This window comes from Conger conger, chromosome 8 (assembly GCF_963514075.1).
Source record: "Conger conger chromosome 8, fConCon1.1, whole genome shotgun sequence".
Taxonomy (NCBI): domain Eukaryota; kingdom Metazoa; phylum Chordata; class Actinopteri; order Anguilliformes; family Congridae; genus Conger; species Conger conger.
Window position 1 is genome coordinate 40,309,324 of NC_083767.1, and position 12,641 is coordinate 40,321,964.

The window sequence follows — 12,641 nt, forward strand, 5'->3', positions numbered from 1 at the left end:
CCACTCCGGAACATTCCGTCGAGGACTGCCAATGACGAGGCGCGAGCGTGTACAGGAACGCCGAGTCCGGCCCGCTCCGAGCCCGCTCATCCGGAAAATGGGAAAGATTACAGAAACGACGCTCCGGAATGAGTGGGATCGTAGCGGCGGAAGGCCACTGAACTCAATAAGAGGTGCGAACGGTCTGGTGTGACGATACGGATCCTCTCTTCCTCCCGCGGAAGGTGTTTAATGCCGGGAGATGTTATCTCACGCGGCTAGCTGTTCGGAATGTACATGGGTGCAGCTTTTATCTCCGAGGGTCAGCCATGTTTATTTTCACGGGGCTTGGCTTTTTAAAACACATGCGGCAGGTGGATTGTGGGTAAAAGCCAGACAGCACCAGGCAGTCGTAGACTTTGATTCGAACGTGTTGCCGTTCTCACTGTGTTTGGGAATGAGTGAGGAGTTGGGAGTTTTCTTCCCGTCACACACTCCCTGCTGTGGCCGCGGGTACACACAGGTATCCGGTAATAACGTTCGGCCACCTGAACACTCCTACAGTACGGTTTTCTGGCACACTGAAGAGATTCGGGATCGGTTTCATCAATTCACGGACCCTTCTACACCAAATCTCTGTGTTCCAAGTCTTCCAAGTCGGTAGTTTGCAGTTTTCAACTCATTTTCACTCTTTAAAGTTTTTTACGCGTGTACTTTCATGTGTCCTTTTCATCAATGTGTAAATTTTCTAAGTCACCATCACATCCCTCTTTCTCTTACTCACTCACTCTCCCACACACACACACACACACACACACACATACACGCACAGCTCTCTGCAGTGCCCATCATATCAAGCTCATTGTCAGACAGAGATCAGACAGGGGCATCTTACATGCTCATGATTATATAGCGGTTTAAAATGCTATGGACAAGAATAGGCAATCAGACAGTAATTAGAGAGTATAGAGTATCTTCCTCAGAATTAGGACCTGCATAGGGTTCAATGAGCACTTCACCCTTCGCAGGCTTTCTGTTTGAAAAGGAGTGGAAGAAGCATCGTTCATTCCACAGCTCCTGTGTCTCCACTGTTTACCTCTCTCTGACCCTCAGTGTAAAACCGTCTCTCCTGCCACCTCCGTCCTCCCGCTGGGCTGGCATCGGGAGAACTTTCCGGAAAGACTTCCGGAAAAAACAGGAATAAAATGTGCACCATTTCAGCAAATAGGCCCAAGAGCTCTTGCTGGAATGTTTGGGAGAGCTTTTACCTGATGAGTTAACTCAGTTATTCCCAACCATGTTCCAGGAGATCTACCATCCTGTAGGTTTTCACTCCAGCCCCAACAAAGCACACCTCATTCAACAGCTAGAACAGGGCTGCCCCAACCCTGTTCCTGGACATCTACTGTCCTGTAGGTTTCCACTCCAACACTAACAAAGCACACCTCATTCGACAGCTACTGGAGAGATCTCAATGAGCTGATAATTAGTAAAATCCAGGAACATGTTTCACCTCTGGTGTATCCATTTCTCTTTGAAGTCTGGGGTGTCTCAGTGTCAGATATTAAGCTATAGTACAATATTAAACATGAAACCATTTATTTTTCAGCTGGTAAAACATGTACAGGGATTTCTTGAAGAGCAACATACTGGAAATCATTTTACTTTCCACATAATCTACACGTCTAATTAATATGTGTTGCATTTTATACATGTCATGAGAATATGTGTACGTAAACAGAAGTGCTCATGCAATGAGGTATCTGTGGGGATTAGCACTGTTTGTTTCTTCTGTACATCCGAAATTGCGCTCCGAGGTAGGCTGTACTGAATGTTCTCGTCATCACGTTTTCTCATGTTCTCATGTTAGAGAAGACCGGCTTGCTTCCCGTCCATTGTAAATGGCAGTGAGTGATTGTAAATGGCAGTAAGTGGGTGTAAATGGCAGTGAGTGACTGTAGTAAATGGGTGTGAGTTATTGTAAATGGGTGTGAGTGGTTGTAAATGGCAGTGAGTGTGATTGTAAATGGGTGTGAGTTATTGTAAATGGGTGTGAGTTATTTTAAATGGGTGGGAGTGATTGTAAATGGGTGTGAGTGATTGTAAATGGCAGTGAGTGTGATTGTAAATGGGTGTGAGTTATTGTAAATGGGTGTGAGTGATTGTAAATGGGTGTGAGTGATTGTAAATTGGTGTGCGTTATTGTAAATGGGTGTGAGTGATTGTAAATTGGTGTGAGTGATTGTAAATTGGTGTGAGTGATTGTACATTTGTGTGAGTGATTGTAAATGGGTGTGAGTGGTTGTAAATGGCAGTGAGTGTGATTGTAAATGGATGTGGGTTATTGTAAATGGGTGTGAGTGATTGTAAATGGGTGTGAGTGATTGTAAATGGGTGTGAGTTATTGTAAATGGCAGTGAGTGATTGTAAATGGCAGTGAGTGGGTGGTGTTGTTCTGCTTACAGCAGCAAAGCAGGCTGGTCCTCATTACCGAGATCAGATTTATTTTAAATAGAGATATTTACCAAAAGTGTTTCTCAGTAATTATTTTGTAGTGTCTAATTAGAACGAATGCATTCTCTAAACACCAGGGTCTGTTCGCCAGAATTTGCTTTACTGGAATTTCCAGCTCATGCTCTTGCTAGCGAACCACAGAACATTTTGAATGCATCATTAAAGGGAATATTATAATCGACTTAATTTCTGCATTTGTGTGAGTCTAAGGCTAAAACTCCATAATTGACTTCATTTCTGTATGTGTGTGTTTAAGGCTAAAACTTGGAAGCTGTATTTTACCCTTTCATTTTACTTTTAAGACAGTGACATAGATAAGGTTTCTGTGGTACGTTTTCTTGGCCCACAAGCCCACCAGCTCATTACTCGACACCTCAAAGATTATTCAGTCACAGTCATATTCAGGCATGGTTTTACTGCCGTTTTCATTCAGGCCATTGACAGTAATTAGCCAGGAAGGCCGACAGCCTGAGCCAGTCACACAGCCATATGTACTTCACACTCATCAGGATGTATTAATTGACAGCTGCTGAAACAGTATGGGGTCCCAACCTGTCATGGAAAAGCCTTTCATGCCCGTCCCACGTAGTGCTCGGAGATAAAACACCGACCGCCGCAAACGGCAGATAGTGATTACCCCGGGACCCGCGGTCGTGTGAAAACATGGGGCCCCTGCGTCATTAGGTGGGAGGGTTTGAGTCAGCGGAGTATCCCCAGGTTCATTGTGCAATGGAGTAATCCTCCATCGACTGGACACCTTCAGTCTGTCTGCACTGCCTGCCCACACCATGCCTTCACAGCTCAGCTGGTGGAGTGTAGCACAACAGCTAATGCTAGTCCATTTTCTTCTGCTTTGCCGGACAACACCAGCCTACAAATTTGCATTCCAAATTGACAGAAAAATTTATATATAGGCTGCCTACTTTTTCCCTCGTGTCCTCTTTGGTCCATACACCTCAGTTCCTTTCAGGTTGTCTTTCTGCCGCCCCAAAACTGACTCAGGATTATCTTTCCCAAGATCAGCTTCTCTCTCTCAGGTGGCTATCAGATGTCAGCCCTGCTTTGATTGCCGTGGGCATAGATGATCGCTGTCCAGTATTTCCACATAGATAGGGTACTGGATTAGAGTTGGGCAGGACTATCTGGGATGGGTTTTCTGTGGTATAAATGTATCGGCTCGTGAGGGGAATTAAATGCGAGTGTGGAATGTGTCTTGAGTGCGGCCTCCATTTTACACACTCTCCAAAGTTGCCTGCCCAATCCCGTTAAATTCCCAGCGACGTGATTGTCACTCTCAAACGGAGATGGCTTCTGGACTCTCTCTCAAAGCAAGCCAAATCCAGTCAGCCTGCCAGACGGATTTTACACCTGTCAGTGCTTAAGCCCTCGCTCCGATAAGACTGCCCTGAAAACACACTCCTTTCCACGGCAAACTAATGCGCCTGTAATTTAGAGTTTCAAATAGAAGTCGCTGGGATTGAGACAAAGCAAGAAGCAAAACGGTGGACATTATGTGACGAAATGTAAATGCAGGTGGGGAAAGGTACCTTATTGTCTATGGATCCCAGCACAATGGTCCGAGGGAGCAGGGTGTGATGGGGGAAAGAGATAGCGATAGAAAGTCTTCGCCTCGCGGCAGCCCAACGCTGGCTACAGTCGACATCAACACCGGGGCGGATTCTAATTTAGATAGTGGAGGAGCCCATTCATGTGTCACATCTACGGTTCTTTTTTTCTCTCCGTTTTTTTATCTTCCAAGAACCTTCCATCACAAAGCTGCAGAAGTGATGCGGTCACAATACGCACACACCGGCCTGAACTCAAACCGGCTTGCATCAGCCTGTCTCAGCAAGACAAATTATACAATTCTAGTTGTCTCTTTTGCACTCCAAGATCTTCTCATCCGTTTTTGACTGTGTTATTTGTATTCGGAGGGCACAAACAAATCGTGAGTGCCACACTGATGTTTTGATTACTAATGAGGCTGCAGGGCTGATCAAACTGATTAGGTCTCTAAGGAGGTCTCCTCTGATTGCCTGATAGCGTAAGTGGAGCCATAGGCTCAGCTCAGAGATCTAGTGCCAGCAGACTGCTTTCCCAAGAGCTGAAGGTGATGTTTCCTTTTGTGAAAAATGTCTAATTTTGCAGAACAACGAGCAACAGACAAAAAGAGTAGAGGGGGTTGGCAAAGACCAGAAAATGCCTGCTACGCTACACATTATGAGGTTGTGATGCTTCTAAACGTTGCTATGCCACATGTTATGGGGATGTGATGCTTCTAAATGTGAGCACAGCTTCATAGAAACTACATCCTACATCTTGTAGTTGTAGCATCAGAATGTCAGGCCTTTTCAACCCAGCAACCAGGAGCTCATTCATATACTGTCCAATCTATGCTTTCGCTCTCAATAACGTTTGCAGGCCGTTAGAAAGAACTGGACCTTGGACGTCAGATATGCTGTCAATCAATTGATATGCTTTCTTGGTTTAACAAAGGTCTTTAAATTCTTAAAGAAATAAAAACAGGAATGGATATCTGCAAATATGATTTTTTTAATGAATACCTGCATTTCTTGTGGAAAACATTGGCCTTGAAGTCATGAGGATCTCAGGCACTGACGGTACTGTTGACAGAATAATCGAGAGATGTATTTATTTATTTGCAATCTTACCTTTTTGAATCACTAAAGCAGTAAAAGATGTGACTGTGCTCAAATTAGAATTTGATGAGAATCAAAGGTTTCACTTCAAGGTTTGGAGGAGTCCTGAGGTCTTCAGATGGGGAAGATGGCAGATGAGAACTGAACAGGTACATGTGGACAGTATGCTGACCCTGTTTCTCTCTCCCTTAGATCCCTATGTGAAAATCCACCTGATGCAGAACGGGAAGAGGCTGAAGAAGAAAAAGACGACAATCAAGAAGAACACACTCAACCCCTACTACAACGAGTCCTTCAGCTTTGAAGTGCCATTTGAGCAAATCCAGGTAATGCTCATTTTCAGGAGAAGGTGGCTGTCTGAAACTTCATGAACCTCACAATAATATCATGTGTTATTGGCAACTCAGTGAACCATAGTTTTATGTTGGAATGTTTTTTTTGTTGTTTTTTTCAACCAATACCAAAGACCCAGGCTTCACTGTGCAAAAGACCCAGGTTCCTCATAAGGAATCTATTCATAAGGAAACTGCAGCGAGTTTATTGTTCCTAGATTTCACGCATGGAATTCTTGCATTCAATCCGACTCATGATATGCATGACATGGAGATTAAGGCCATTATGAAAAGCATTTTAAATTATTACCTTTTTAAATGAAAGCGGAAGGTAAATTAGACTCCAAGCGGAGTGCGGCAGTGCACTGCACTAAACACAGCGGTAATTGCTGTAAATGTATTAAGCCCTTCACAGCTCTAAACCGCCAATTTGTTCTGTGAGTCTCGGGTTTCAATTTCCAGTGACATTCAGCGTCCCGCCGCCCGCCGGTAGCCGCGGCGGCTAATCAGAGCTATTCATATCGGCTCACGCTGGAGAAAAAAAAAACAAAAAGAAGCATTAAATTAAAGCCCAGAGAAGCCTGCCCTCCACTGCAGGTATTTCTCTTTGAAAACGCGACTCACCTGGGTATTTTTCATTTCCTGCAGTAATTCATTCGACGGCAGATCAGGCATGCTAACTGAAAACGATTAGACAAGGCTGCCGCTGACTCTCTCTCCCTGCCGGCAGATCGAAACGCAATCAGAGCTCTCGCCCAAGTGCTCTCTGCCTTCCGCCGCCGTTTGATGCGTGCCGTGCGCCTTAGCGGAAGACAAAATCGTTTAACTTTGTTGTTTTTTTCCTAATTTAAGTGTTCCTTGTTTTTGTTTGCATCTTGTTCAATGCTGTTCACTGAGAACACTTCAGCGAATATGGACAGTTTACCCTAGTATCTAACCCATTAGCTACGGCTTACCTCCGGGGCATTAAGATACGGGTAGTGCAGTATTAAATGACAATGGTCGCCTTAACATCGTAAAAAGTTCTGAAAGTTTGGATCCGGAGAAATTGCCAGCAGACGGCACTTGTTCCCGATTGCCCACAGGAGAGTCTATCCCAGCAAACAGGTTTAGACTGTAGTGCTCCGCTGGGAGAAGACAGCCATTTCCTGAAGGTTTAACACAAAAGCTCTCCCAAAGGGAGGGTACTTCAGGTATTTTATGACCAAACACTTTTTGTCTGCCAGCTTACTCGGCTAAAAATGTGTTCTCTGAGCTTTGAAACGCAGAAACCTGGACCCTTGAGTGGGTTTTTTTGATTAAACTTGTTGCGCATGCAAAAGCGTGAATGCGTTTTCTGAAGTATACTAAAATACATGATTATCATGGCGGCCAATGTGAAGAGTGCTTCAAAGGTGACCGGTGCACTTGTAAGACACTCCAGGCTTAATTTGTAATAACAAATTGTTGAACAAATTGGAAACAATCCTCACCGTACTGCCGGTTTATTTGTGAGTCTAATTGAGACCACCCTTCTTTCCTCCTCCACAGAAAGTGCAAGTGGTTGTGACTGTTCTGGACTATGATAAGATCGGCAAGAACGATGCCATCGGGAAGGTGTTTGTGGGGCTCAACAGCTCGGGCACCGAGCTTCGGCATTGGTCAGACATGCTGGCCAATCCCAGGAGACCCATCGCCCAATGGCACGTGTTGAAACCCGAGGAGGAAGTGGACGCCCAGCTCAGCTCCAAGAAATAGGGGGGGAGGACGCCTTTCCATCCCTGCCTCGCGTCGCGCTCTTTAGCCAGTATGTGTAAATACCTCAGTGAAATGTGGGTCCGTTCATTCACGCCCCTCCGCCCCCGACAGACCTCACGTGTTTTACATCCCAACCCCCGTCAGATTCGCATTAACGTTTCAGGTGTAGAGGTCCTGTTTAAGCCCCTCCCCCATTCACCTCACCTCTGTGATTTCCCCGGCCCCGCCCCCTCCTTCTTTTAAGCAATATGACCTGTATAGATAGCGCATGATTGAAATTATTTATTGTACCAACACAGTTGTATATATCGGTATGCAGACAAAAATGATTTCTAGTTTATGTGTTTGTATGTTGTTTAGCGTTTCCTAATCTGTGTATATCTAGATGTTTTTAATAAGATGTTCTATTTTAAAAGATGTAAATGGAGATATTGGAGAGCTGATATTATATATATTACAGGATTCAAAATTCTATCTTACTGCATTCCGGAAAAAAGAAATTCCAACCTGCAAGATGCTAGTGGAGGTATACTCACATTGAAAAGGATGGTGTCAGCCTGTATGTTTACGTACCAGACATTAAACAGATTAAAGAAAAGGTAGAAAACAAGGCCATTAACTAATATGGTTACATGGGCAATATGCTGCTGAAAAACATAAGCACATGGTTTCTTATGACTTTTTATACAGATGTTTTTGATTGAGGACCTATGAGTTTAGCTTTGAAACTGCCTTTCCAAGAATTTCTAAATCGGTGCAAGCCACATTTTTTCTTATCGTTTAAGGCTAGGCTTGTGATGCAGTGGGTTACTTTGACATAAAACAGGTCCTCATTTTAAGGGCATTCTTTCCTTAAATGGTCTTTGTTTTTAAATAAGTTGGTCCTCATCTAGTCTGTACATTGCCCTCTCCACCAAGAATAACACAACAACCCTTACAATATAAAACCAAGCTGTAGCCATTGTGTACTTTAGCCTTGATTAACAATATAGCCTATTGTTGATCGCTTAGTTCCAATTACCTTGTTGTTGATATTTGTCAGCTTTCAACAAGGGTGAGACCGTTTCAATTAGCTTTATAATTAATATGTTTAGCTGACGTCAGTATCTAAAAAAAATATTTTAGTAGCCGAACTGCATGATTTTTTTAACGATCCTAGCTAAAGGCTAGGATAGGAGGGGTTGTGCTTACATTGGGGGATCTCAATACGATCCCCTTGCCTTCGACTAAAATAAATCAAGAAAACTACTTTTGCAGTTTAGCTGGCATATTATTGAAAGTAGTTCATTGGGTAGAGCAGTTTTATACTGTGTTTCACGAAGAAAGGTGATATGAGTGGTTACACACTGCCATCTTCAGGGAGGTAACAAATGCAAACATAACCTTCGTTAGCGCGTCTTTATTTCCGATACTGGGAACTATGTATTTGGTTGTACCAGTGCCCTGAATAGCAGACGTTGCTTTGTATTGCCTTTTCACAGTGACAATAGAGCTAGCCGTGTTATACTGCCAATTTCATTTATCTTAAGGCTGCTTTTTTGCACTGTAATTCTGTTGAATAACAATAGCCAGTAGTTGTCGTTCCGGTTCTTTAGGATGATGGAATTGCAACTATGAGTCCCTAACTACGAGACACTCAGCTACAGGTACAAATTCTGGATGGGATTATGTGCAAACATCAATGGCCGCTGTTCCGTTCAGTGGAGTTGATGTTAGCAAACTGGCCGGTTTTCTAGAGCGACAAAAATCACAGAACGATTAAACAAAAACACAAGGGAAACCGTACAAGTTAATGGTCTTAAAATTGAATACATCAGTCCACGTGTCCTCTACTACGGGTTTATACAAGAGGCGTAAAAGTGAAAGGTTTTAGTCAATGAAAAACATTTCTCTCATCTTTGAGGAACCTCTTGTGTGTAGGCCTACTAGACGCTATAGCGTCAGGGGAGTTTGTAAGTGTTCTCAATGTTATTATGTAGTTAATAGCACTATTATAAAGCTATCTGTCATTCCATAAGAGTCTATGTAAGGCCTGCTTTGTGTACCACTGTGACTGCCGTGCGTGCTTAGAGATGTAGATTTCTCGGTAGATAGCGACCAGTTTATTCTGTAGTGATATTGTAGTACTACTGCCATTCCCTTCTACTGCACTGCTGAAGGCCTGCGTAGTCACGGCCACTCCAGCAACTGTGGACCAATCAGGAGCTGGCGGGCTATGCACAGGAGAACGGGAGAGAGAGAGCGAGAGAGAGATTCAAACGCGAGCAGGTGGATTCACACAGCATTTTGTTGAGCACTGTGCAATATTGTATGTTCATCCCATGGTGTTAGTGTGGGTGGCTAGCCCCAGGAAGAGAATTCCTGCTTTACCGGATATATTCCTTTCCATCCTTTGGTTAGGACACAGCACACGTAGAGTCTATGTAGGTTAGACACGAACACATTCTTCGTCTCTTCTCCTCTGTTCGGGTTCCTCGTCCTTTGCGTTCGTTTTTCTCCCACACAGATCCAACGCTAGAATATCAGGAAACACATTTGGAAATACCAAAACATGAGACAAAAACCCATGACAAGTGTATATATTTTTATAATTAAATGTCCAAATATGATTAAATGAACACAATTATGCTTACTGAAATTATTGAAAACAATAATGAACGATGATATATGTATTGGTTTTATGAAAACCTGTTGTACTATTGTTTGTAATGATGATGACTGATGATATCATTGATTTTAATATTATGTTGTCATATTATCATTTTAGGATCCTATCGCCAGCCCTTTTATAGTGAAATTTAAGTGAACCTGAATGTATTGGACTTTTTTTTTTGTTTGGTTTATAACTTTTATTGTGGGACCAGATGTAGCTAGCACTTTTTTAATTGTTGCAATAAATATTATTTATGTTTTTTTTAATCTACCTATTTCTGTAGAAGCAGCCCAAATTTAACCTGTACTTTTACTCTGGAACTATAGATACACACACACACACACACACACACACGTATTTGTGTACATGTATATGTGTATATATGCACACATGCAAACACAAACATGCACACACACACTGTCAGACAACATTGGCTCTACTTGGTATTGTCTTGAAATGAGGGATCTGATAGTTCTATATTTATTTATTATATGTATATTGAATAATCCTAATTTTCAGAATTGCTTGTTTAAAAAAAAAACTCAAGGATAAAAAGGTCAAATGTAAATGTGAAAAAAAATCCATGGGATTACACAATGCATTCAAAGATTTGATAGTGGTCTTGAGAAAAAAGAAACTTAATCTTAAAAAGCGTTAAAAACGCATCAGGTCAAACCGTAAAAGACTGCATTGCGGTTTGCACGAGCAGATTGTGAGGTCTGTAAAGTAGATTGTGAAAAGCCATTACCTGTACCTGCACTGCAACGCAATGCTACTTTTACCCACGCCCACCAAAGTGTGCAAGCAACCCCTTCGATTTCCTTTTCAACTCAATCCTGAACTCGCTGTGTGACCGAGAATATTTGTTCCTCGATGACAACAAAAGCCACACTTACCTTTCAGACAAAAGCTGTGTAAAGTATTAGAATCTGATGCTGTAGAAAGATCCTAGTTGCCTTTGTGTATATCAACTGCCTGCTTGAGTACTTTTGTGTGTGAAAACTTTCTCTGTAATCCTGTAGAAATGTTTGGGGTGTTTTTTCTCGCCATATCGCTCGTGAAGATGACGAGCTGAAGATTATATTGCTGTGTATACCTTCATTATTATTTATTATGTTTTTTTATTTTTTGGCCAAGGTGTTTTTTGATTTGGTTTCACTTTGTGTAGTGATTCACTCTGTGGAGTGTTCTGATCGTTGTTATATAACTTCATATTCACAGATGTTCAATAAAAAGGTTTTTTTTCCTGTTGATACAGAACCTTTCCATGTGCTTTCTTGTTTTGAGCTTTGACGCCTCTTTTTGCCAAGGTGTCGCCCCATTAAAATTTGTTCAGAATGACACCGGCTTTCAAAAATGTTGAATCCTTCATCGGTATCGAAAATAATGCTAAATAAAGTAGTGTGTAAAACAACTTGTGTTCAGTTATTTCTCAAAGTCTCAGGAAAACAATATTGTCATGGAATTCAACTCATGGATTTTGGTGGTTTGTTTTTACTGAACAATTTGAGTCCATATTCATTGTTTGGACAGTGATACAATTTTTGTTGTGTACACATCAGATTTGAAATGAAATGAATGAATGCATGTTACTGCAAGATGCAAACCACTGGTAAGCCTCAAGAACAGAATGAGCAGGATTTAGTTTCTTTAAAAAGTACATTACAAAGCTGGAGTGTTCTGGAACACAGTGTTATAGACAGGTGAGATGCGTATTAACCTACCAAGGTGAGATAGAAAGGAACAAGAGTGCGGAGAAAGCGATGAAAGAATATAACTGCAGACAGCAGCAGCGGGATGAGTTCTGGTGTACAAAGACACCTTATCAGCTCGGATCCGACCAAATGTTATTGGAAGACGCTTCATCTCCCAGCAGGACAGTAACGCCAAACAGAGGCATACTCATCCTGCAGCAGAACAAAAACCCCAAACACAACTGTACTCATCCTGCAGCAGTACAAAAACCCCAAACACAGGCGTATTCATCTTGCAGCAGGACAACAGCCCCAAACACAGACATATTCCAAAAGCAGGTTCAGCACCATAAAGTGGAATTGTCTTGACTGGCCAAATCAATCCCCTGACCTGAATCCAATTGAACATGTGTTTCACTCCCTGAAGCCCAGACTGAAGGCAAAGAAACCCCAATTCAAACAGGAGCTGAAGAGGGCTGCAATATAGGCCTGGCAGAACATCACCAGGGAAGAATCCAAATTGGATTTGACTTTCATCGGAACTCAGCTGTGGATGATATTCTTTTGTATCTGAAATGTGAACTGTTGCATAAAGTAATGTTATTTTGACCGAACAGAAACATAGTAGACAAAGGAAAGTAATGTTCAGATCAATCTGAAATAGAAAGGCTTGCGCTTGATGATGTCAATGCGCTCTCTCTACCTTTGCAATGCTTTTCTACCGAGTGAAAACAGTGGCAATGTTATTTAGATTAGAGCTTTCATTTCCTCTCTAGATGCAGCTCCAACCCTATTGAAAATGTTATTGTCCATGTAAAAATAATATTTGAAAAATAAAAATAAAAACGAATGATGGAAAAATTTGAAGGAAATCAAAACCTAACTGACATTTTTAGCAATGCAGAAATCCAGTCTGGACGATCTTTTCAGACCAAAGAAGAACTGTCAGGGAAAAACAGGATGTCTAGTCCGCCTAGAGAAATATAATAATTAATCAACAGTCGGCTTCATTAATCAAACTGAATATGTCAGCTGAATAGAATTACTTTAACACTATAGTCCGAAATCACCC

The 12,641-nt window shown here is 42.1% G+C and overlaps 1 protein-coding gene across 4 annotated transcripts in view; it reads left to right on the forward strand.

Annotated features, from left to right (window-relative positions):
- Nucleotides 1–11,289, forward strand: part of syt1a (synaptotagmin Ia) — a 252,729-nt gene extending 241,440 nt beyond the window's left edge. For all 4 annotated transcript variants that reach the window (XM_061252641.1, XM_061252640.1, XM_061252643.1 and 1 more), the window contains 2 exons: nt 5,346–5,479; nt 7,016–11,289. In XM_061252641.1, coding sequence (XP_061108625.1) covers nt 5,346–5,479; nt 7,016–7,222 — 341 coding nt within the window. In that variant the 3' untranslated portion in view covers nt 7,223–11,289. The remainder of the gene's footprint in view (nt 1–5,345; nt 5,480–7,015) is intronic.
- Nucleotides 11,290–12,641: the final 1,352 nt, after the last annotated feature.